Here is a 19,749-nt window from a genome sequence, read left to right on the forward strand (position 1 = left end):
GACCCTCGACGGCCATCCCGAATACATCTGCTCACAATGGGTTCCGAGTCTACGTCCGCTTCAGGAACGGACGGCGTGCTCAGCGCGCATCAAATCGCCCAATTCCATCGCGATGGATACCTGCTTCTCCCCTCCTTCTTCGACCCGACCGCGCTGCTCGAGCACAGCAAACACCTCATCTCCACCTTCCCACTGGAGAATCACCCGCTGACGGCCTTCACCACCTCGTCCGACGCTGAGGGGGAAGAAGCGCACGTTGGGGATCGGTACTTTCTCGAATCCGGATCCCGCATCCACTACTTCTTTGAGGAAAATGCAGTCGATCCAACCACCAAACAGCTCCTAGTGCCCAAATCCAACGCCATCAACAAATGCGGGCATGGGCTGCATATTCTCGATCCACTGTTCAAGGAATTCTCGTTTTCGACGAAACTGCAGAATGTGGCGAACAGTCTGGACATCCACAAGGATCCTAGGGTTTTGCAGAGTATGATCATCTGCAAGCAACCGAGTATAGGAGGTGCTGTACCGAGTCACAATGATTCGACGTTCCTGTACACGGATCCACCGAGTGCGATTGGGTTCTGGTTTGCACTGGAGGACTGTACGGTGGAGAACGGATGTTTGAGTTTCCTGGCTGGATCTCATCGTTGGCCCAAAGGTTCGAACCCCAAGGAAGCGAAGAGTTCGCGACCCAAAGATGCACATAACGAACCCCTAGGCGTGGCAAGAGGCGTGAACAAGCGATTCGTTCGCAGAGAACCACGCAACCCCGACGCCGGAACAACCTTCCACCACCTGGAGCAAGAGGAAGAAGCCGAATGGGACGAGCAAAAGGCCGAGATCGCAGAGTGCAAAGCAGGAACGCTGGTGTTGATCCACGGATCGGTGCTGCACAAGAGCGAAAAGAACACGAGCAACAAGAGCAGATTCATCTACACGTTCCACATGATCGAAGGAGATCCATCAAGGGCGGAGTACGACGAGAGAAATTGGTTGCAGCCAGAGGCAGGGCAGGAGTTTCCAAAGTTGTTTGGATGAGGAAGGAAGTCGCAATAAAAACTGCAATATCAACTTGGCTTCACAGACTGATTCGATGTGCTGTGTGGATAAGGAGACACAAAAGATATATGACTGCGATAGAACTGTACAATGCAAAAGAGAGACAAAGCAACCTGACGAAACCATCTCAAACCGCCTCACCCCTTGACGATCCCACCAATGCCTTTCAACGCCCCCCAACCTCCCACCACGGAATACGCCTTCACGCCCGCATGCCTCAACACGCTCACCGCCAACCTCGCCGTCTCCCCATCGTAATCCACCACCAGCACCTCCCTCTCGGACCTCCTCAGGCACTCCAACATCTCGGCTAGCTCCAGCTGATTCAACTCGGCGACACCGTTGCCGGGGCACTGGTGTTCGACGCGCGGTTGTTCGACAAATCTCTTGTTGAGTTCGGTAAACTGCGTCGCGAGCAGCACCGCGTCCTGGTACGGACTGGGATCGTCGGCGTTGAGGCTCGAGAGGGGGATGTTGCGCGCGTGGGCGAGGTGACCGGCAGCGAACTCGGCGCGCGAGCGGAGGTCGATGATCGCCGGACGCAGCAGACCCGGTGAAGCAGGTGTCGACGTGTCCGAGTCCGATTCCGACGGATCCGAGGAGAAGTCCGACGGAGACGGCAGAGGTTGTGTCGCTGCAGCTTGCGCGGCAAATCGCGGGTAGACGAGCATCGTCTGTGCACTAGCAACGTCCAGAATCCAACTCGTACTGTACGCATACTGATCCACCTTGAACAGATGCTCGTTCACGATCGGCGGGAACATATCCGCATCGCACTTTGTAAAGTACTCGTCCACGTACTGGAACGGCAGATCGCAGCAGAGGAACACAGCCTGGATAGGCTTGCCATCGTTCTGCTGACGAAGCGCCGCCAGCGTTCCCTGCCTCTTGCGTCGTTCCAGCACCTGGAACAGCCCTTGCAGGGAGAAGCCGCTGCTGGGACCGCACACGATCCCGTAGCGACAGAGCTGCATGCTGAGCGTGTAGCTGTCCTTGCTGACGACGTCTTCGACCGAATCGACGAGCGGCTTCCAGGGGAAGTCGACGGGTTCGAGCAGCTCGCGTGGTCGTGGACCGGGGATCTTGTCGCCTCGAGCGACGCAGACTCCGATGATGTGCATGTCGGGCTGGTCCTGTTTCAAGCGGGTGGCAGTACCTGTGATGGTGCCGCCGGTGCCCATGCCTCCCGCAAAAACGTTGATGTCGGGAAGCTGTTGAAGCAGTTGCTTGCCGGTCCACCTTTCGTGCGCGGCAGGGTTGGCGGGGTTCTCGTACTGGTTCGGGTTGAACACGCCGGGTTGGGCGCCTTGCGAGGCAGCTTTGGCGATCCCGCCCATGGGGTCCTGCGGAGGCGACTGCGAGGGACCACCGAACAGGGCGAGTTCGAGGCCGAAGAAGCGCATCAGGGAGGATTTGGTAGGCGAGACCTTGTTCGACATCCAAGCACGCACTTTGGAGACGCCGTGCTGACGTGCGATCATGGCCATCGAGGTGACGGTGGAGCCGGAGGAGGATTCGGTCACCGTGTGGATGGGTTGTGCCGCACGTTGCTCCGGAGTAGAGTCAAGCGAGATGACGCCGCCAGACTCGAGGAGTGAGAGTGCTGTTGGCGATGGCGAGCAATCATCGGCGAGTACATTGCGACAAAGGCGTCGATGACGAGCATGTAGGACAGGGAGAGGGCGCGAAGAAGGTCAGCAAAGGGTGCAATGAGATCAATGATGATAGCGAACAGGGATCAACATGGCGACTCGACCAGTGATTTTTTGAGGCTAGGACATGTTACGTCGCAAATTCCCTCCTCCAGAGTCAGATCGAGAAGTTGGCCCGCGGCCAGAACTCGCGAGAATGGCGTGATTGACGAACAAAATGGCGTGCTTGGCTCGCAGTGCAAATTTCTGCACCGAGTCAGTCGGCTGACGCAGCGAGGCAAAGGCGTGCGATTGCGAGTTGGAGGGCGCCAGCACCTCTGGAGCCCGCCACAGCTCGCCATCCTGGTCAATTGATATCAACCCTCTGGCGCCCGTTCAACGGCATACGCCTTCGCCTCGGCCTTTGCCGTTGCGCCTTACGTGCATTGTGAGCACGCAAGACAAGTCCGGTTGACCGACATGTGCAAGCCTCCTTCCGTTCCGAAGCCTCGCTTCCCCTATCTAATCTTATCCTCTCTCTTAGCAGCCGGGAGGAGGACGATGCTGATCATCCTCCTCACTATCTTATCTAGGGTCTTGCAGAAGAAAGATCTTCGTGCATTGCACACATGAAGCAGCGTCCTCGACTTCTTCCTTCCCTTCCAGCTTCGCGTCGAGACCACAGATGTACATGGACGAGACTACGGCCAGCTTCACGAGAACCGTTCCTTCCCTCGTCCGCCACGTCGATTCGCAGAGCATCATCTCGGGGCTGATGTCTTCAACTTACCAGGTAGACTCTTGACGTTGGTTGCAGGCAAAGCGGTGAGCATCTTGGCATAGATCCTCACTCCGTCGTCGTAGTATGGATTGAGCTGGGGTGGCAACTCGACCAGAGGCAGAGGCGCGTTCTTGTCCGGGTTGAAGTAGTCGATGAGACTGTTCGCGCCGCTAAAGACGTTCATGTTGGCCGGGTCGTACGAATGTGCGGAAGTGTTGGCCATGATGATCGTGCTATACGAGTGTAGGGATGGTGATGAAAGGTGTGTCGATGTTGGTGGTGACGATGAGGAGATGCCCGTTGACTCCAAGAGGCTTTCTGAAATGATGTTAACTTTTCCGATCCTCGACTCCTGACCCAGGCTGTAGTGGGCTGCGTGCGTGCGAGCAAAGAGAGTTTGTATTCGAGGATCGAACTCTCAGTTGGAGGACGGCACGGGCCAATGCTGGGATCTATGTTCAGCGGCACACAGTCCCGAGGAGTGCAACCTCTCAGAAAAGCACCCGTCGATCGGAGGGGTGCTTTTTTACTGGTGAGTGCAGAAGGCGCGCGGGCAGAGCACAAAGGGACCCGCGTTGCACGATCTGGTCACATCCGGGACCCTCAGCAGGCGGACAGCAGCGGGGATAGCCAACTTCGGAAATGTCACATGCTCCTCAGCTAGCGTCAGAACCCCCGTTTTTTCCTTCACAGGATGCAAAGTGGCGGCCCGGACTGAGACTGAAATGAAGCTGACCAAAAAAAGGGCAACAAATTCGGGCAGAAAGGTGTGAGCTGCTACAATTCATTTCAAGTTGACTTCGCGAAACCCCGACACGTGCAGCATTCAGGATCGACAGATCGACAAACATTTGCGACAACAGATCCACCCGATTCAACCAGGTCACTGAAACACACACAGAGCATGCTACAGCACATCACATCACATCAGGCACGCTAACGAGTCCGGCAAAGGGAATAAGCAAGCGAGCAAGCAATAATTAAGATCATGACAGTCCATAAAGTAAGAGACGATGAGACGTAAAACGAAATGAGATGATACGAGCTGCCATCACATGGACATGCTTCGAATCCTGCTGCCGAGGTCGGTCGGCTCCCGGCTCCTACCACGCTCGTGCGCTGGCATCATACCAGCCGCCCTCTCCGCCGCGATCACGTTGCGCTCGTCAGCCAGCTGCTCCCTCGGGTCGAATGCCTTGGGGCTCTTGAACGTGTAGCCCATGAAGGCGAGCTGCTTGCGCATCTCCAACAGCTTCGGTCCCTGTTGCCTGTCTCGCAGCATCGGATCTCGTGGCTGGTCGGCGTTCGGATTGTCCGCGGCACCAGGTGCTGCGAGAGGAGCATCTTCGATGTCGTCCTCAAAGTGCTTCGTGTCGCCCGCGTGGCTCAGCGCCGGTTGGAAGGGCGGACGTGTTCTGTGCAGATTGTCCCAGTCGATGCCGCGGAACCAGGGATGCGACATGAGCTCCTCGACGCCGTCTTGCAATCCGCTTCCGCTGCCTGATTGGCCCTGGTTGGCGAACCCGGACCTTCGCATGTTTTGCATGTGACTGTTGGGCCTGCTAACCGACGCCGAGGCGGTGCTGCCGAGCCTGTCTTCTCGCTCGCAAACGAGGCGGGCGATGAAATCTTGGCCCTCACGAGAGATCCTCGGCTTGGGAGGGAAGCGCAGTGTTTGCTTCCAATTGAGGATCTTCTGCCTCGTCAAGTGTCTCGACTTGGACACGAACGGAGGGTAGCCGTACAGCATTTCGAACACAATGACGCCCAACGACCACCAGTCGCACGCCTGATCGTAGCCCAGGCCGCGCAGCACCTCAGGCGCCATATAGTTGTTGGTGCCCACGACAGAGTAGGCGATCTTCTTCTTGTTCTTCTCGCGCCACGTCAGCACGTGCGTCTTGGGCGTACCATCGGCGTTGCGGTCCGACATGATCTCGACGAGCTCCTTGTCCGAGAGGCCGGCACCCGCCTGACCAGGTCCAGCACCGCCGCGTCCCGTCGCCTGAGCAGCACGACGCATACCAGCAGCAGCGTGCGAGTCATCCAGATCGATACCGTGCTTCTTGAGCAGGTTCTTGCGCTGCTGATCGTAGTAAGCTCCGTCGTGCGCCCAGTGGAATGATTGGCACAGACCAAAGTCGGCGAGCTTGATGTGCCCCTCCGAGGTGTAGAGGAAGTTGTCCGGCTTGATGTCGCGATGGATGTAGCCGAACGAATGAGCCTCATGGATGGCGAGCACCATCTCAGCGACGTAGAAGCGCGCAAAGTCCTCCTCGAAGATGTCCTTCTCGATGAGCAGGTTGAGCAGATCTCCGCCTCCCATGAACTCCATGACGAGGTAGAGGTGATCGACATCCTGGAACGAGTAGACGAGCTTGACGATCCACTTGGCCGATGCGCTGGCAGAAGCCGACGTCATCAGATCGCGCTCTGCGCGCACGTGGCCCTCCTGACCTTTGCGAAGCATGTCGGCTTTACGCAGCTGCTTCATGGCGTAGAGCTGACCCGACTGGCGTTCCTTGCAGAGCGCCACCACGCCGAAGGCGCCGTGACCGATGGTCTTGAGCTTGAGGAACGAGTTGACATTGACGCGGGCGCGCAGATCGCGCAAGTACTGCGTCTCGTTGGCCATCCAAGCCTCACGAATCTGCTCCTTGCTGCTCTCGGGGATACGCAGCGAAGCGAGCTCGGCTTCGAGGCCAGCTCGTCTCGTGTCACGCGCCTTGGGCTTCTTGAGGATGCCGTAGTAGAGGTTCTCAAAGTAGATTTTGGCGGCAACGCTTTTCTCAACGGTCTCCAGCGAGGGACGAACGGCACCACCAATTGGCTGAGAAAACTCGGCAAGCGCTGTCATACCGGCTGTATCGATGGAACGAAGGCTGTCGAGGACGACCATCGAGTTCGGACGCTCCTGCACGGGAGGATCGCTTGCCGGCGCATCGAACATGGCGTTGATGGCATTGGGGCCACCGGAAGGCAAGCCATCGATATTGCGGCTGTTTCGGTTGGAAGCATTCGGCGAAGATGGACGATACATCAAGTAGTCCGGCGTATGAGGGCTACCATCGCGAGCCACGGGAGGCGAAGGGTTGACGAGAAGAGTGCCGGCTGTATTGGTACGCAAGGCGGCAGGCCTGGCGAAAGGCTGAGGCGGCTGAGAAGAGAGCTGCAGCTGAGCTTTGATGGCAGCTTCAAGTTCAGCGTCTGTGCCCATCGCCGGCTCTTCGGCGATGCCGACAAATGCGTGCCTTTCGCGAGCAGGCGATAGAGCTGGAGCGGCGCCGACAGGACGAAGGGTGGCATTGGAGAGCGTGCTGTGACCTGCGGTGGCCGTGGTGGTGGTCAGCATGGAGATCTGGCTGGGTGCACCGTTGACAATGTGCAGCTGTCGCGCGTTCTCGTGGATGAGGCTGTCCTGGTGCATAGCGGCCTGAACCTGAGCGATGGCCTCGGCCTGATTACGAGCGGCCTGGAGTCGGAGTGCTTCCTTGATGGGTTCGACCCAGGTGGGGTCCGCCACTTTGCCTACGCCGTCGCGGCCCCACCTGCTGAGGATGACTTCTGCCTGCTCTGCGTCGCTGGCATGAGCGGCGTGGACGAACGTCTCGGTCCGAGGAGCACCGACCATGTCGACGCTGATGCGCTTCTTCTGGGCTTTGGGACCCATGGCAGCAGGAGTGAAAAAGTTCATAGCGGTGCTGATGGCCGAAGCGTTGGCAGTGTGAGTGGACGGGGCGGCAAATGATGGACGAGGGAAAGCGCCGGGCACGCCGTAAGATGATGCGTCCTTGACGGGGGAGCTCGGAGCCCGAGGCGAGGCACTGGCTGGGTAAGCAGCTGTAGCACCATACTCGGGACCGGCTTGGAAGTTGTCTGGCGTGTTCTTGCGAAGAGCGCCGGAAGCCTTGCTCAGCGTGGCGCGAAACTTGCCCGGAGAAGAGGGACGCTGCGAAGTGGACGGCGGAGCGAGACGGCCGGCCGATGGGCCTTGATTGTTGACGAGCGACATGATATCCCAAAAGCCCTTGTGCATGAAAGCGCTACCCTGAACGTTGGAGCGTGGCATCTCTTCCGGTTCGCGATAGGAAGGGTTAGCTGCAAAGCGAGAAGGAGCACTGTTGAGGTGAGGGTTTGCGTACTTTGCAGAGGGAGAGGGGGGAGGTCTCGATGATGGAAGTCCAGCTTGAGCGTATCGTTGAGGCGGTTGCGGTACTTGCAGCGGTTGCTGGTGCTGCGGGGTATAATGCGAGGCTTGATACGGGCCAGGAGACTGTGTCGCAGGACTATAAGCGGGAGCAGCGGGCTTAGCTGGCGCTTGTTGGTACGACTGTGGCTGCTGGTTGTAAGGCTGGGCAGCTTTCGTTGCATAGGCGGTGTTGGCGTAGGCAGACGGGCTGACAGGTGGTTGCGCTCTTGCAGAGTAAGGCTGATTGTACTGATTGGAAGGAGCGAGAGGCTGAGGCGGAGGCTGTTGGATGTACGAGGGACGCATTCGCTCCTCGTACTCGTACCAGGCAGCCTCTTTGGCGGGAGCGGGAGGAGCATAGGCGTGAGCAGCTGCGTAGTAGGCACCTCCGCCACCTCCACCGCTACCGCTGCCGCCAGAACCGGATGAAGAAGGCATGGGCCTTGCGCCTTGAGGTCGTGCGGTTGCCGCCGCCATGGTAGAGTTCGGATTGGGTCGAGGGTGAGAGACCAGGTCGGATTGGATAACGTCGGCTCGCTAAAGGTGATGAAATGCTCTGAGCCAACGATGAAGGCAGATTGAAGTGTGATTGGGTGGGAACGTAGGATTGTCGAGATGGTGTGACAAGCAAAAGACGAGCGATCGAGTGATTGATGTTCGTCGAGTGACTCTCTGTTGACTGACCACGGCGAGCAGGACAAGGCAGGCTCGACAGGAGACCTGCACGGCTTGCGGACAAAGTCAAGAAATAGGAGACCGCCTGACGCACTCAACACACACAGACACACTCGATGTGCAGTCAAGTTGCTCATGCATACGCCGCAAATACAAAGATTGAGAAGTTACACTGTAACAAGCACGGTGAGGCAGGACCCTGTCGGTCGGTTCCTCGCTCCTGCGTTGGAGTTGAGCCCCTTTTTGGTTTCCGATTTCCAAGAAAGGAAATTAGACTCTGCAGGTGGAGCTTGCGAGCTTTTGAGACCAACACTTCTCGCAGAGGCTGCATACAGTCAGTATGCCACGCACACTCATTTCACCCGAAAAACACGGCGAGTGTGTCGGCGGCGGTTGTGTTGTGTGTTGCCCCTACCATACGGTGTAGAGTACACTCGCCACGATTAGCTGGATACCTCCCCGATCGCAAGCTGGTTCGGCCACATGCACATGCACTTGATCAGCAGCCACTCGCTGCTGCTACGTACAAAGTCCGCTCGCCATCACAAAGCAGACTCCGCAAGCCCACGAGATTCGAGACTCTTTCAGAGCGAGGATGCATTGGGCTTTTCTTCGTCTGTAGCGTCGGTCGCAGTCGAGGCCCCTGTCTTTTGTTCGCACTCTGGTTGGGAGCGGACTTTTGACGTCGTCGATTTGGATTTCTCAACGAGAGTTGACTCGCGCGAGATTTCATTCGAGTACCTCAATGTGACATTCAGAAGTCGTAACACTTCTGGTAAATTCCGCCATGCTGCTCGACTCTCGCCTCTCGACCTCACACACCACCCTTGTCGGGCCACTCGGCGAGAATCACAGAGCCTCTTCGGTTCGACAAGACCGGTTCGAAGCAGACGGACACCAAATGATCGTATGCGGCATCGGGGGCCCTGCACATTCGTTTCGGCAACCGGCAAGCTCGCTAGGCATTGGCTCGGTGCGAGAATCAGACAGGTTCTGCATAGCCGATCAAAACTGTCCTGTCCCCACGGTGACCAAAGCTCTCAACGCTGCGATCCTGCATCGGTAGACAGAACACTCCGCGGCGGTACAAATGACGGCGAGCTTGGCACTAAACAAGAGGAAAACTCTCCGAGATCCTTCCGAAGCGCCCTGAGAGTACGCCTCGTACCGTGGTCTGTCCGGACAGCTGCTGTGGAAGGAAGCTGGTCCCAAATACCACCAAGATTGCGGCGTCTTCGTGCACCAAAATTCACATTCCGCACTTCGAGACGTGATCTGCTGATCCCAACATCGGCCTTCCCCGCTTTCTGCCCCGGTACTCCACGCCATTCGTCCGATCAAACAACAGCCTTCGACATGAAGAGCGACACTTTCCACACAAGTGTGTGTTTTAGCGTCACCTCACCTTGCTCACACTGACAAGCACGATTCGATTTAGTTCACAGGCTTGGCCGAGCAAGTCGCTCCGGTACAGTTAAACCGCGAGGTGTTGCAAACCGTCTGCCTCGCTTAGTCTCTGCAAGTTTCTCGCTTATCCTTCCACACCCTCTTCACCCCGCCTTCCGTCGTTCTCGAGCATTGTTCGACATCACTGTGCGTCAACACTCGCTCGAATCTCGGTCCACGAGAATCTCGCCGTCGGCAGTTTTGCTTCCGCTGCCACTCTTCCGCCCGCCGATTTGGTTGCCGCAGTCACCCAACCAGCTTGCCTGTCCGCATCCGACGCATCCTTGTGGCTCTGCTGGTCTCGCCTAAGCATATCGATCTCGGTCGGAGGATCTTCCCTTCTCTGCCCCCGCGGTGCTGCTTCTTACCGTGGGGGATCTGCTCGTTAGGAACGGCTGAACAAAAAAAAACTCGCCGACAGGGAGCGCTGTCAGGTAATGCGCCCCGCACAGTCGCCTTCCCCAGTCTGCTGGAGCCCCGCTTCTGCTTTTGGGTTTCTTCGTGCGCTCTGTCCTACCTTTGCTTCTCTGCAACGCATGCAATGCAGAACTGTGTGGCCCGGAGGCTTTGGCCGCCCCACCTCCATCGACCTTTAAATACCCACCGTCTCTCCTTCTTCCGTCCTCGCACTTCCATCTAGCACAACTCACCCTTCAAGACTATCTCTCACCAAGATGCGTTCCATCAAGGCGGCTTCGCTGACGCCCTTGCTGGCCGCAGTGGCGACCACACTCACCTCAACCTTGGCCCTTCCTTCTTCCATCCTCGACCACCAGCTCGAGACCAACATTCTTCAACCACGAGCCGACAGCAACAGCTCCTATATCTCACCCTCCTTGAACGTAACCACTTGCCCGGGGTACCAGCTCGTCGGCGAGCCCGAGCAGTCGCGGCATGGCTTCACCGCCAAACTCAGCCTTGCTGGCGAAGCTTGCAATGCGTACGGTGTCGATATTGCCAACTTAACGCTTTCGGTCGTGTACGAGAAGAAGCACCAGCTTCATGTGCACATCTACGATACGGCTAAGCAGCAGTACCAGCTGCCTAACGGACTCATCTACGATCGCCCGTCGGACGACCCCGCTAAGGTCGAGAACGGTTCCAGTGCTGAGCAGAGCGACCTCATCTTCCACCACACTGCCGAGAACGGCACCTCCTCTGGTGCGTGGGCCTTTTGGATCGAGCGCAGGTCCAACGGCGATGTCATCTTCGACACGCGTCCCTCCAACATCCCCACCTACAACGATGGCATGAACAACGTCGCGAGCAACACGAAGCGCAACTCCACGGCTACGCCCAAGCACGAGCTCATCTTCGAGAACCAGTATCTGCAGCTGTCGTCTGCTTTGCCGCAGGATGCCAATGTGTACGGACTCGGCGAGTACGTGACGGGAAGCTTTAGGAGGAACCCGAATGAGACGCTGCAGACGTTCTTTACGCTGGATGCTGGCACGCCTGTCGATTCGAACATGTACGGCTATCACCCCGTCTACACCGAGGTGAGAAAGGGGAGTGACGGCAAGCTCCGATCGCATACCGTGAGCTGGTCGAGCACGAGCGGTATGGATGTCTTGCTGCGAAGCGGTTTGATCCAGTACCGAGCTATCGGCGGGACCATGGATCTCCGTTTCTTCTCGGGCTCTGCTGATGGCAAGAACAGCCCCAATACCGCGATCAAGCAGTACGTCAACTTCATCGGCAACCCTGTTCTTCATCCTTACTGGTCTTATGGTTTCCACCTTTGCCGATGGGGTTACACCAATGTCTCCGAGACACAGGCTATCGTAGATGCCATGCGCGACTACGATATCCCCCTCGAAGTTCAGTGGAATGACATCGACTATCTCCAGGAATTCCGCGACTTCACCACCGACCCTCAGCGATTCCCGCAGAAGGAGTTTGCAGGGATGATCCAGAAGCTCAGAGATAACCATCAGCACTACATTCCCATCATCGACATGGCTATCCCCAAGGCGCCCACCAACGCTAGCGATACCTACTACCCAGGTACACGCGGTGACGAGCTCGACGTGTTCCTCAAGAACCGAAACGGCACCGAGTACGTTGGTGAGGTTTGGCCGGGTTACACGAGCTTCGTCGATCAGCAGGCAGAGAATGCCGGTCGATGGTGGACCGAGGCGGTTCGAAACTTCAGCGAGATTGTGGATTTCTCGGGCATCTGGTTGGACATGAACGAGCCGTCTAGCTTTGTGGTTGGAAATGCCGCTGGGCCGGAGACGAACCTGTCGAATACCCCGGCGTACACTGCTGCGACCAGTGTTGCCGGCTGGCCGCAGGGATACAACAATGTGACTTGGGGCAACTCGGGCAATCTGACGGTCAACGGAAGCTACACCTTCCAACAGGGACCAGTGCAGAACAACGATATGGAGATGAAGCATCGTTCTCTCGCTGTGGAACGCGAGCGCGATGTTGTCAAACGACAGGAGATGAGCAATAAGTTTGGACCAAACGATCCTGACTACCGCTACGCAAACTCTAGCCAGCGCTACCTCTCCAACCCGCCCTACGCCATCCACAACGGCATCCACATCAGCGAAACCGACCTCAACATCAACCTCGACAAGAAGACCGTCGCCATGGAAGCCACCTCCGCCAACGGCCAACTCGACTTCTACGACGTGCACAACCTCGACGGTACCCTGGAAGAACAGCACTTCTACAACGCCCTCCGAACCATCCGACCTAAGGAACGACCTTTCCTCATCTCGCGTTCGACCTACCCTGGAGCCGGCAAGTTCACCGGTCACTGGTTGGGCGACAACTACGCGCTGTGGACCATCCTGCCCGGTCAGGAAGCGTACAAGGCGGGTGCCGGTATGGCGCAGTCCATCGACGGAGTGCTCCAGTTCCAGATCTTCGGAATCCACCTCATCGGAGCCGACATCTGCGGGTTCAACCGCAACACGGACGAGGAGCTGTGCAACCGCTGGATGATGCTCGGAGCATTCCTGCCGTTCATGCGCAACCACAACACGCAGGGTGCGATTTCGCAGGAACCCTTCCGATGGCCCTCCGTAGCCAACGCTTCCCGGATCGCGATCAACAAGAGGTACGAGTTGCTGCCCAGCTTGTACTCGCACATGGCTCAGTCGAGTTCCACGGGCGAACCGGCTGTCCGAGCGCTGTGGTACGAATTCGAAGACTCGTTCGATGCGACCAAGGACTTTGCACACCAGTTTTTGTTCGGAGACAACCTCCTGGTCAGTCCTGTACTGGAGCCGAACGTGACGCAGATCAAAGCCTTCTTCCCGGAAGCTGGCGGAAAGTGGCGAAACGTCTTCACCTGGGAAAGCCTGGACGTGGAGAGCAACAAAAACGTCACCGTATCGGCAGAACTCAGCACGATCAACGTCCATCTCCGACCCGGCAGCGCACTTCTCACCCACTCCCACCCCGCATACACCGTCCACGAAACCGCACAGAGCAAGTTCGCCCTCGTCATCAACCTCAACACCCAAGGCCAAGCCGAACAAGCCTTCTACCTCGACGACGGTACCACCCCCGCTCCCACCCCCAACTCGACTCTAACCGTCAAAGCCAGCAACCAAACCCTCACCGCTCATCTCCACGGCAACTACACACCCCACCAGAACCTCTCGCACATCGTCCTGCTCGACGTCAAACACAAACCCAACAGCGTCACCTTCGACGCACAGCAGGCAAACTTCACCTGGGACCAGTCGAGGTCCTTGTTGAACATCACCGGTCTCAACGCTGATTTCCAGAACAACTGGCAGATCAGCTGGTCGTAAAGCGACCCTGCTGCGTTTCGAAAAGCATCTCTCAATCCAAAAACACTTCTTCCTCCTCATCATCTGTGAAAAAAACGTTTGCAATCAGAACGAGAGAATACATATATCCGTCTGCGACATCACGCTCTCCCCCCAACACTCTTCTTCTGACTCAGCAGTGAATGCAACGTACTGATCAGCTCCACCCTCCTGATCGGCTTGCTCACGTATGCGCTCATCCCCGCCTGCAGACACTTCTCCTTGTCGCCCAACATGGCGTGTGCTGTCAACGCAACGATCGGCACCTGATCATCGCCCAGCGTCTTTTCAAACTCTCTTATCGCCATGGTCGCTTCAATACCACCCATGACAGGCATACTGACGTCCATGAGGATCACGTCGTACCCTCTCTTCTTGACCGCCATCACCGCCAAGTGTCCGTTGTCCACAATGTCGACCTTGTGTCCTTGGTTGGTGAGGATCTTGCAGGCGAGCTTCTGGTTGACCACGTTGTCTTCGGCAAGCAGGATGTCGTACGTCACCTCGTTGGATCCTTCCGTCGGCGTAGCTGCGGAAGACTCGAGCGATGGTAGTAGCGCGTAGTACAGATCGGCGACCGAAGTGGGCGTGTTGATGTAGGAGCTGATACCGTGATCCAGGCAGTAGGTGAGGTTGAGCGTGAGTTGAGCGGGAGAGACGAGGTTGATGGGGATGTAGCGAAGATGTTCGACATTGCGCAGGTCTTCGACCACAGCGAGCGAATCGGCAATGATGGCGTCGATGCGAGGCATGCCACGCTTGCGATGGGATGCCTCGTCGACGCTGTGTACCGTGAAGGGTTTCAGACCAAGGTCCTCGAGCATGGCTTGCACACCCGTCTCGTCGTGTAGTGTGTCCAGGTAGAAGATGTTGCGGCCAGCGTAGGGGCGGATCTTCTCCTTGACTTGGTCCGGCGAGATCTGATCCAGCTTGACCACCATGGTGAAGAAGAAGTCGGAACCCTTGCCGTAGTTGCTTCGCACCCACAGATCACCTCCCATGAGGTTGACGAGTCGTCTTGAAATCGACAATCCAAGACCTGTACCTCCGTACTTTCGCGTAGTCGAGCCGTCGGCCTGGCAGAAGGTGTCAAAGATGACGTCCAGCTTGTCCTGCTTGATGCCGATACCGGAATCTGACGCGCAAAACTCGAGCATGGCCTGATCGGTACCCACCATCTTGGAGAGCTTGCACTTGAGCGCGACTCGTCCACCTGCATCGGTAAACTTGACGGCATTACCGATCAGGTTGGTGATGATCTGCTTGAGACGGAGTGCATCTCCGATCAACGGATCTGGACAGTCCGGAGCCACCTCGTACATGAGGTTGAGCTTCTTTTGCGTCGCTCGCACCGACAACGTCTTGAGAACGCTGAAGACGATGCCTCGCAGCGAGAAGGGGATCTCTTCGACATTCATGCGACCCGCCTCGATCTTGGAGATATCGAGGATGTCGTCGATGATGGCCAGCAGGTTGCCCGCCAGCGTCGAAACTGTGACGAGGTTTTCACGCTGCGATCGCGACAGCTCGGTCTCGAGCGTCAACGCCGTCATACCGATGATACCGTTCATGGGCGTTCGGATCTCGTGCGACATGTTGGCCAAGAATTCGGACTTGGACCTGTTGGCCAGCTCAGCTGCTTCCCTGGCCGCTGTGTTCTTCTGGATACTGTCGCGCAAACTGTACACCATCTGGTTGATCTTGGTCTTGAGTGAGTCCATCTCACCGGACGCCTCGACGGTGACGAAGCGTGTAAAGTCACCGTCGGTGGCAGCGGCCGTGATCTGGGCAAAGGCGCGTACCTGCGAGGTGAGGTTGTTGGCCATGATGTTGACGTTGTCGGTGATCTCGCCCCAGGTGCCTTCGATATCCTTCTTCTGCGCCTGCACACCGAGCTTACCCTCGGTACCTACCTCGCGAGCGACACGCGTCACCTCGGAGGCGAAGAAGCTGAGCTGGTCAATCATGTTGTTGATCGTGTTGACAAGGTCGAGCATCTCTCCCGAGACGGGGATGGTGACCTTCTGTGTGAGGTCACCGCGTGCCACGGCTGTGGTGGCATGGGCGATGGCTCGCACCTGGAGCGTCAAGTTGGCCGCCATCGTGTTGACCGAATCGGTGAGATCCTTCCACGTGCCACCGACGCCGAGCACTGTTGCACGACCGCCGAGCTTGCCTTCGGTGCCGACCTCCTTGGCCACTCGGGTCACCTCGAACGAGAAGGTGCGCAACGATTCCACCATGTTGTTGACGGTGAGCTTGAGGTCGAGGAACTCGCCGCGAACCTCGACGTTGATGGTCTTGCTGAGGTCACCACGCGCGACCGCCGTAGTGACCGTGGCGATGGAGCGCACCTGTGTGGTCAAGTTGCTGGCCATCCCGTTGACTCGTTCGGTCAGCACTTGCCACTGACCCTTGACATCGTTGACCTTGGCCTGTCCACCGAGACGACCTTCGGTGCCTACCTCGACGGAGACACGGATGATCTCGTCCGAGAGGGTCTTGAGTTGACGAACCATGTTGTTGACAGTCAACTTGAGGTCGAGAATCTCACCCTTGACGTCGACGTTGATGAACTCGGTAAGCACACCTTCAGCTACGCACTTAGTGACGCGCGCGATCTCTCGCACCTGCGAAGTGAGGTTGTCGGCCATCTTGTTGACGTTCTCGGTGAGATCCTTCCACGTGCCTTCGACGTTGGGCACGTGCGCTTGACCGCCGAGCTTGCCGTACGTTCCTACTTCCATCGACATGCGGATGACTTCGCTGGCGAAGATACGCAACTGGCCCACCATGGAATTGACGGTGTCCTTTAGCTGCGCCATCTCTCCTTCTGCGTCGATGTCGATCGTCTTGGTGAGGTCTCCCTTTGCGACGGCGGTGGTGACAACACCGATGGAACGCACTTGACCTGTGAGGTTGGAACACATCCGATTGACGTTGTCGGTGAGCTCCTTCCACACACCTTGCACGCCGGGGACGTTGGCCTGACCGCCGAGCTGACCCTTGCTGCCGACCTCGCGCGAGACACGGGTGACTTCGGTGGAGAAGTGGCGGAGTTGATCCACCATGACGTTGATGGTGACCTTGAGTTCGAGGATCTCACCGTCGGCTTCGACTTCGATCTTTTGCGACAGATCGCCGCGGGCGACGGCCTTGGTGACGAGAGCAACACCTCGTACCTGGTTGGTAAGATTGGCAGCAAGTCGGTTGACGACGTCCTTGAGTTCCTTCCAGGTACCTTCTACGCCGTGCACCTCGGCCTGACCACCGAGCTTTCCTTGGGTTCCTACTTCGAGCGAGACGCGGGTGACCTCGGCGGCGAAATGCGAGAGACGGTCGACCATCTGATTGATGATATCCTTGAGTTCGACCATGACGTGACCTTGTACGGGAACGGTGATGTGCTGAGTGAGATCTCCGAAGGCGACAGCCTTGCAGACGCGTGCGATATCCTGGACTTGTGCCTTGAGCAGACGCAACTCTTCCTGCGCCGAAAGGCCGCTCTCATCGTTGTAGCGTTCGAACGAGGCGATGGGGTCGTCGCTGCGGGAATGCTGGCCGCCGAGCAGAACGGGGCCGTTGAGACCCATGCCGAGCGGGTAGCTGAGCGGATACGTTGAGCTCTGCGGTTGTGCGTGCGAGAGTGGATAGGGGAAAGGCTTGCCAAAGAAGAGATTACGAGCGTGGGACGCGGCTGAAGGCTCCTCCTCGGCACCTGGCGTGCGTACGATCTCCTGGCTGCGGGCGACCACCTCGAGATGATCTTCGGCTCGCCAAAGGCGCTCTGCAAGCTTGCTGAGGTTTTCCTCGATGGTTCTGGTGCGCTCGTCGCTGTGTTCCGAGTTGAATTGGGGCAAGGGCAAGCTGACGGTGCCTTCCACTTCGTGCGTTGGGCTGTCAAGGTCGATGGAGGCGACATCGTCCGCAATGTCCTTTCGGCTTGTGTCGCCGTCTGCAAAGAAGAGATATGGAGAGAGCGTCAGTATCACGTGAGATCTAAGAGGGTATGGCTGCAGGCCGCAAGGTCGACGAATGCACGTACTCTGTGATTGTTTGTCAACCCGTGTTGGGTCGCGCGACATGGCACGACGGACGGCGGGCGGTGGTTTTGAGTTGACGAGCGTCTGGGTGATGAGGAGGAGGTGGTCGAGGAAGTCGCTGGGTAGTGATGCGAGATCGGCAGGAAGCGGCGATGATGTCTGGCGCGACATGGGATTCACCTGCATCGGCAACGCCGATTGGGCGTTTAGTGTTGCAGCCATCGTGGTGTGTATGTGGTCTGTCGATATATAATGAACCAGCTCTTATCGGCGAAGGCGGGAGGTCAATTACAGCGAGGGATCGAGCGCTGGTGTAAGAGTGCTGAGCTCGCAGTGGAAAGCAGCTGATGGATGTCAGGCGAGTGATCAAAGATGAGCGTGGGAGATCTTGAACAGAGAATTGCGCGACCTAGATAAGCTCGGGCAGAGTGCAAGACAGCTCGACCCGGAGACAGGTGGGAGTGAAACTATCGACGAGAAATTGGGACGATGCTGGTGATTAGCGAGAGGAGACGATCGACATGCTTTGCTTGCTGATGGTGTGGAACGCAACACGACTCGCAGTGCTAGGAGGCCAAAGACGGGAAGCAGCAGCGCGACAGAACGGTGGGCTGGAGACGAAAAGCCGCGGGATGCTGACCGGAGCACGCGGGTGTGATGAGTCGAGTCAACACGGTGGTGGGTTGGTTGAAGGGGAAGAGACCCGCTTGACTGCTCGCAGATAAAAACGGGACTGGCGTACGAAAGAGATGAGAGACTCGAAGCAACTGGTCTTCGAGTGCGAGAATATGGCAACGAGATACGTGGAGTCAGTCGCCTTTGGAAGAGGAGGTCGGGGTGAAGCCTTTGGATGAGAATTGCAACGGAAGCAACGCGATGGTTCGATCGGACGCACTTCGGTCGAAAGGGTCTTGGTACGTGTGAGGAGATGGCGTTTCCAGCCCCGCGCTGACGATGGAGAGGCGCAGGACGAGGGAGTTGGCGGAGCTCTGGACGTGCGAAGAACCGGGAGATGAAGAAGACGTGGGAGTGAACAAGGACGATGACGGCGACAGCGACGACCAAGAGTCAAATGACGAGATTGCGCCAAACCGATAATCACGGGCTGAGCGGGCGACAAACAAGGGTCGTCTGTTCCAGCTCAACTGCTCGCCGTGGGCAACTTAGAGCTGGGCGAGCTCGTGAGCTCAAAATGTCACGCCTTCTCGACTGCGAGCAGAGAGAGAGAGTTGCTAGCCAAAGTCTATATTCGAGCTCAAGGCACAACCGCACACGCAACCAACGCGCACGGGCACGAGAGCTGCGTTTCGCCTGGAGCAGCGCAGTCGGAAAATTGCAAACAAATCATAGACTGTCACTTGGGCTGAGGCTGTGAGGCCGAGTGCTGCAAAACCCTGGCAGCCGCTCAACCACTCACACGCTGTGAGGGGAGAAGATCGCGCCACCAAGCGGAGCAGCAAGCCGCACCACAGCCCGCCTTCGTCGGAGTTGAATTCCGCTCTGACAGCCATTCTTCCACAGCTTGATTCGAAGCACAAAGGACTGGTTATCGCAGTCCGCTCCAGCAGCAGCAGCAGCACCGGCAACGGTGGTGACGGCGGCGGCAGCATCCTCGCCCCTTTCTTCATGAGCTACAAGCTTGCCTCCGAAGGCGCGGGAGAAACAACTCTGATACGACACTCTATCGAAGAGATATTCATCAACGGACGTCGACCCAAAAAGTTGTCGCTGTAAACAAGCTCTCCAGTGTGAGATCTTCCCCCTAACGCAGATGTGCGGCCAATGGTTGATTAGCCGCAAATGCCGTTGCGTCCATCCCATACGAGATCCATGTCCAAGTTCGAGAGGGACTCGAATCGTATGAGTTGTCGACTTGACCGGTCACCATCCTAACAGTCGACTGCGCATTGCGTTCGTCCCCTCCTCTCTCTTTCTCTCTAGCTACAGACTTTCGCCGCCTGCAGTCTGTATCTTTAAGCGAGGGAGGCGCGGCAGAGGCGAAGTCGCTCGCTCGTGAAGAGCGCAAATCTTCAGGGTCCTTTTTTCTTTTCTGCTGATCCCTCGGCAGCACCCGGGCACATGAGCGGTCAACGCTCAAAAAAAAAAAAAAAAGTTCGTCAAACAAGGG

The 19,749-nt window shown here is 57.4% G+C and overlaps 7 protein-coding genes across 7 annotated transcripts; 3 read left to right on the top strand and 4 right to left on the bottom strand.

Annotated features, from left to right (window-relative positions):
• Positions 1-36: 36 nt before the first annotated feature.
• Positions 37-1,041, top strand: PHSY_001008 (hypothetical protein; the record flags this gene model as incomplete). Its single annotated transcript, XM_012331640.1, has 1 exon — positions 37-1,041. One exon carries the CDS (start codon positions 37-39, stop codon positions 1,039-1,041), a length of 1,005 nt encoding a protein of 334 aa, XP_012187030.1.
• A 158-nt stretch (positions 1,042-1,199) lies between these two features.
• PHSY_001009 (cysteine synthase) lies at positions 1,200-3,658 on the bottom strand (the record flags this gene model as incomplete). Its single annotated transcript, XM_012331641.1, has 2 exons — positions 1,200-2,665; positions 3,484-3,658. 2 exons carry the CDS (start codon positions 3,656-3,658, stop codon positions 1,200-1,202), a joined length of 1,641 nt encoding a protein of 546 aa, XP_012187031.1.
• Positions 3,659-4,525: 867 nt separating this feature from the next.
• PHSY_001010 (protein kinase) lies at positions 4,526-8,101 on the bottom strand (the record flags this gene model as incomplete). Its single annotated transcript, XM_012331642.1, has 1 exon — positions 4,526-8,101. One exon carries the CDS (start codon positions 8,099-8,101, stop codon positions 4,526-4,528), a length of 3,576 nt encoding a protein of 1,191 aa, XP_012187032.1.
• Positions 8,102-8,821: 720 nt separating this feature from the next.
• Positions 8,822-9,757, top strand: PHSY_001011 (hypothetical protein; the record flags this gene model as incomplete). Its single annotated transcript, XM_012331643.1, has 1 exon — positions 8,822-9,757. The coding sequence occupies one exon, from the start codon at positions 8,822-8,824 to the stop codon at positions 9,755-9,757; it is 936 nt and encodes a 311-aa protein (XP_012187033.1).
• A 701-nt stretch (positions 9,758-10,458) lies between these two features.
• Positions 10,459-13,560, top strand: PHSY_001012 (glycoside hydrolase; the record flags this gene model as incomplete). Its single annotated transcript, XM_012331644.1, has 1 exon — positions 10,459-13,560. The coding sequence occupies one exon, from the start codon at positions 10,459-10,461 to the stop codon at positions 13,558-13,560; it is 3,102 nt and encodes a 1,033-aa protein (XP_012187034.1).
• A 119-nt stretch (positions 13,561-13,679) lies between these two features.
• PHSY_001013 (protein kinase) lies at positions 13,680-17,807 on the bottom strand (the record flags this gene model as incomplete). Its single annotated transcript, XM_012331645.1, has 1 exon — positions 13,680-17,807. One exon carries the CDS (start codon positions 17,805-17,807, stop codon positions 13,680-13,682), a length of 4,128 nt encoding a protein of 1,375 aa, XP_012187035.1.
• A 623-nt stretch (positions 17,808-18,430) lies between these two features.
• Positions 18,431-19,249, bottom strand: PHSY_001014 (hypothetical protein; the record flags this gene model as incomplete). The annotated part of the gene is made up of 2 exons (XM_012331646.1): positions 18,431-18,726; positions 19,039-19,249. The coding sequence occupies 2 exons, from the start codon at positions 19,247-19,249 to the stop codon at positions 18,431-18,433; spliced, it is 507 nt and encodes a 168-aa protein (XP_012187036.1).
• Positions 19,250-19,749: the final 500 nt, after the last annotated feature.

Source organism: Pseudozyma hubeiensis (assembly GCF_000403515.1).
Source record: "Pseudozyma hubeiensis SY62 DNA, scaffold: PHS13, whole genome shotgun sequence".
NCBI lineage: Eukaryota > Fungi > Basidiomycota > Ustilaginomycetes > Ustilaginales > Ustilaginaceae > Pseudozyma > Pseudozyma hubeiensis.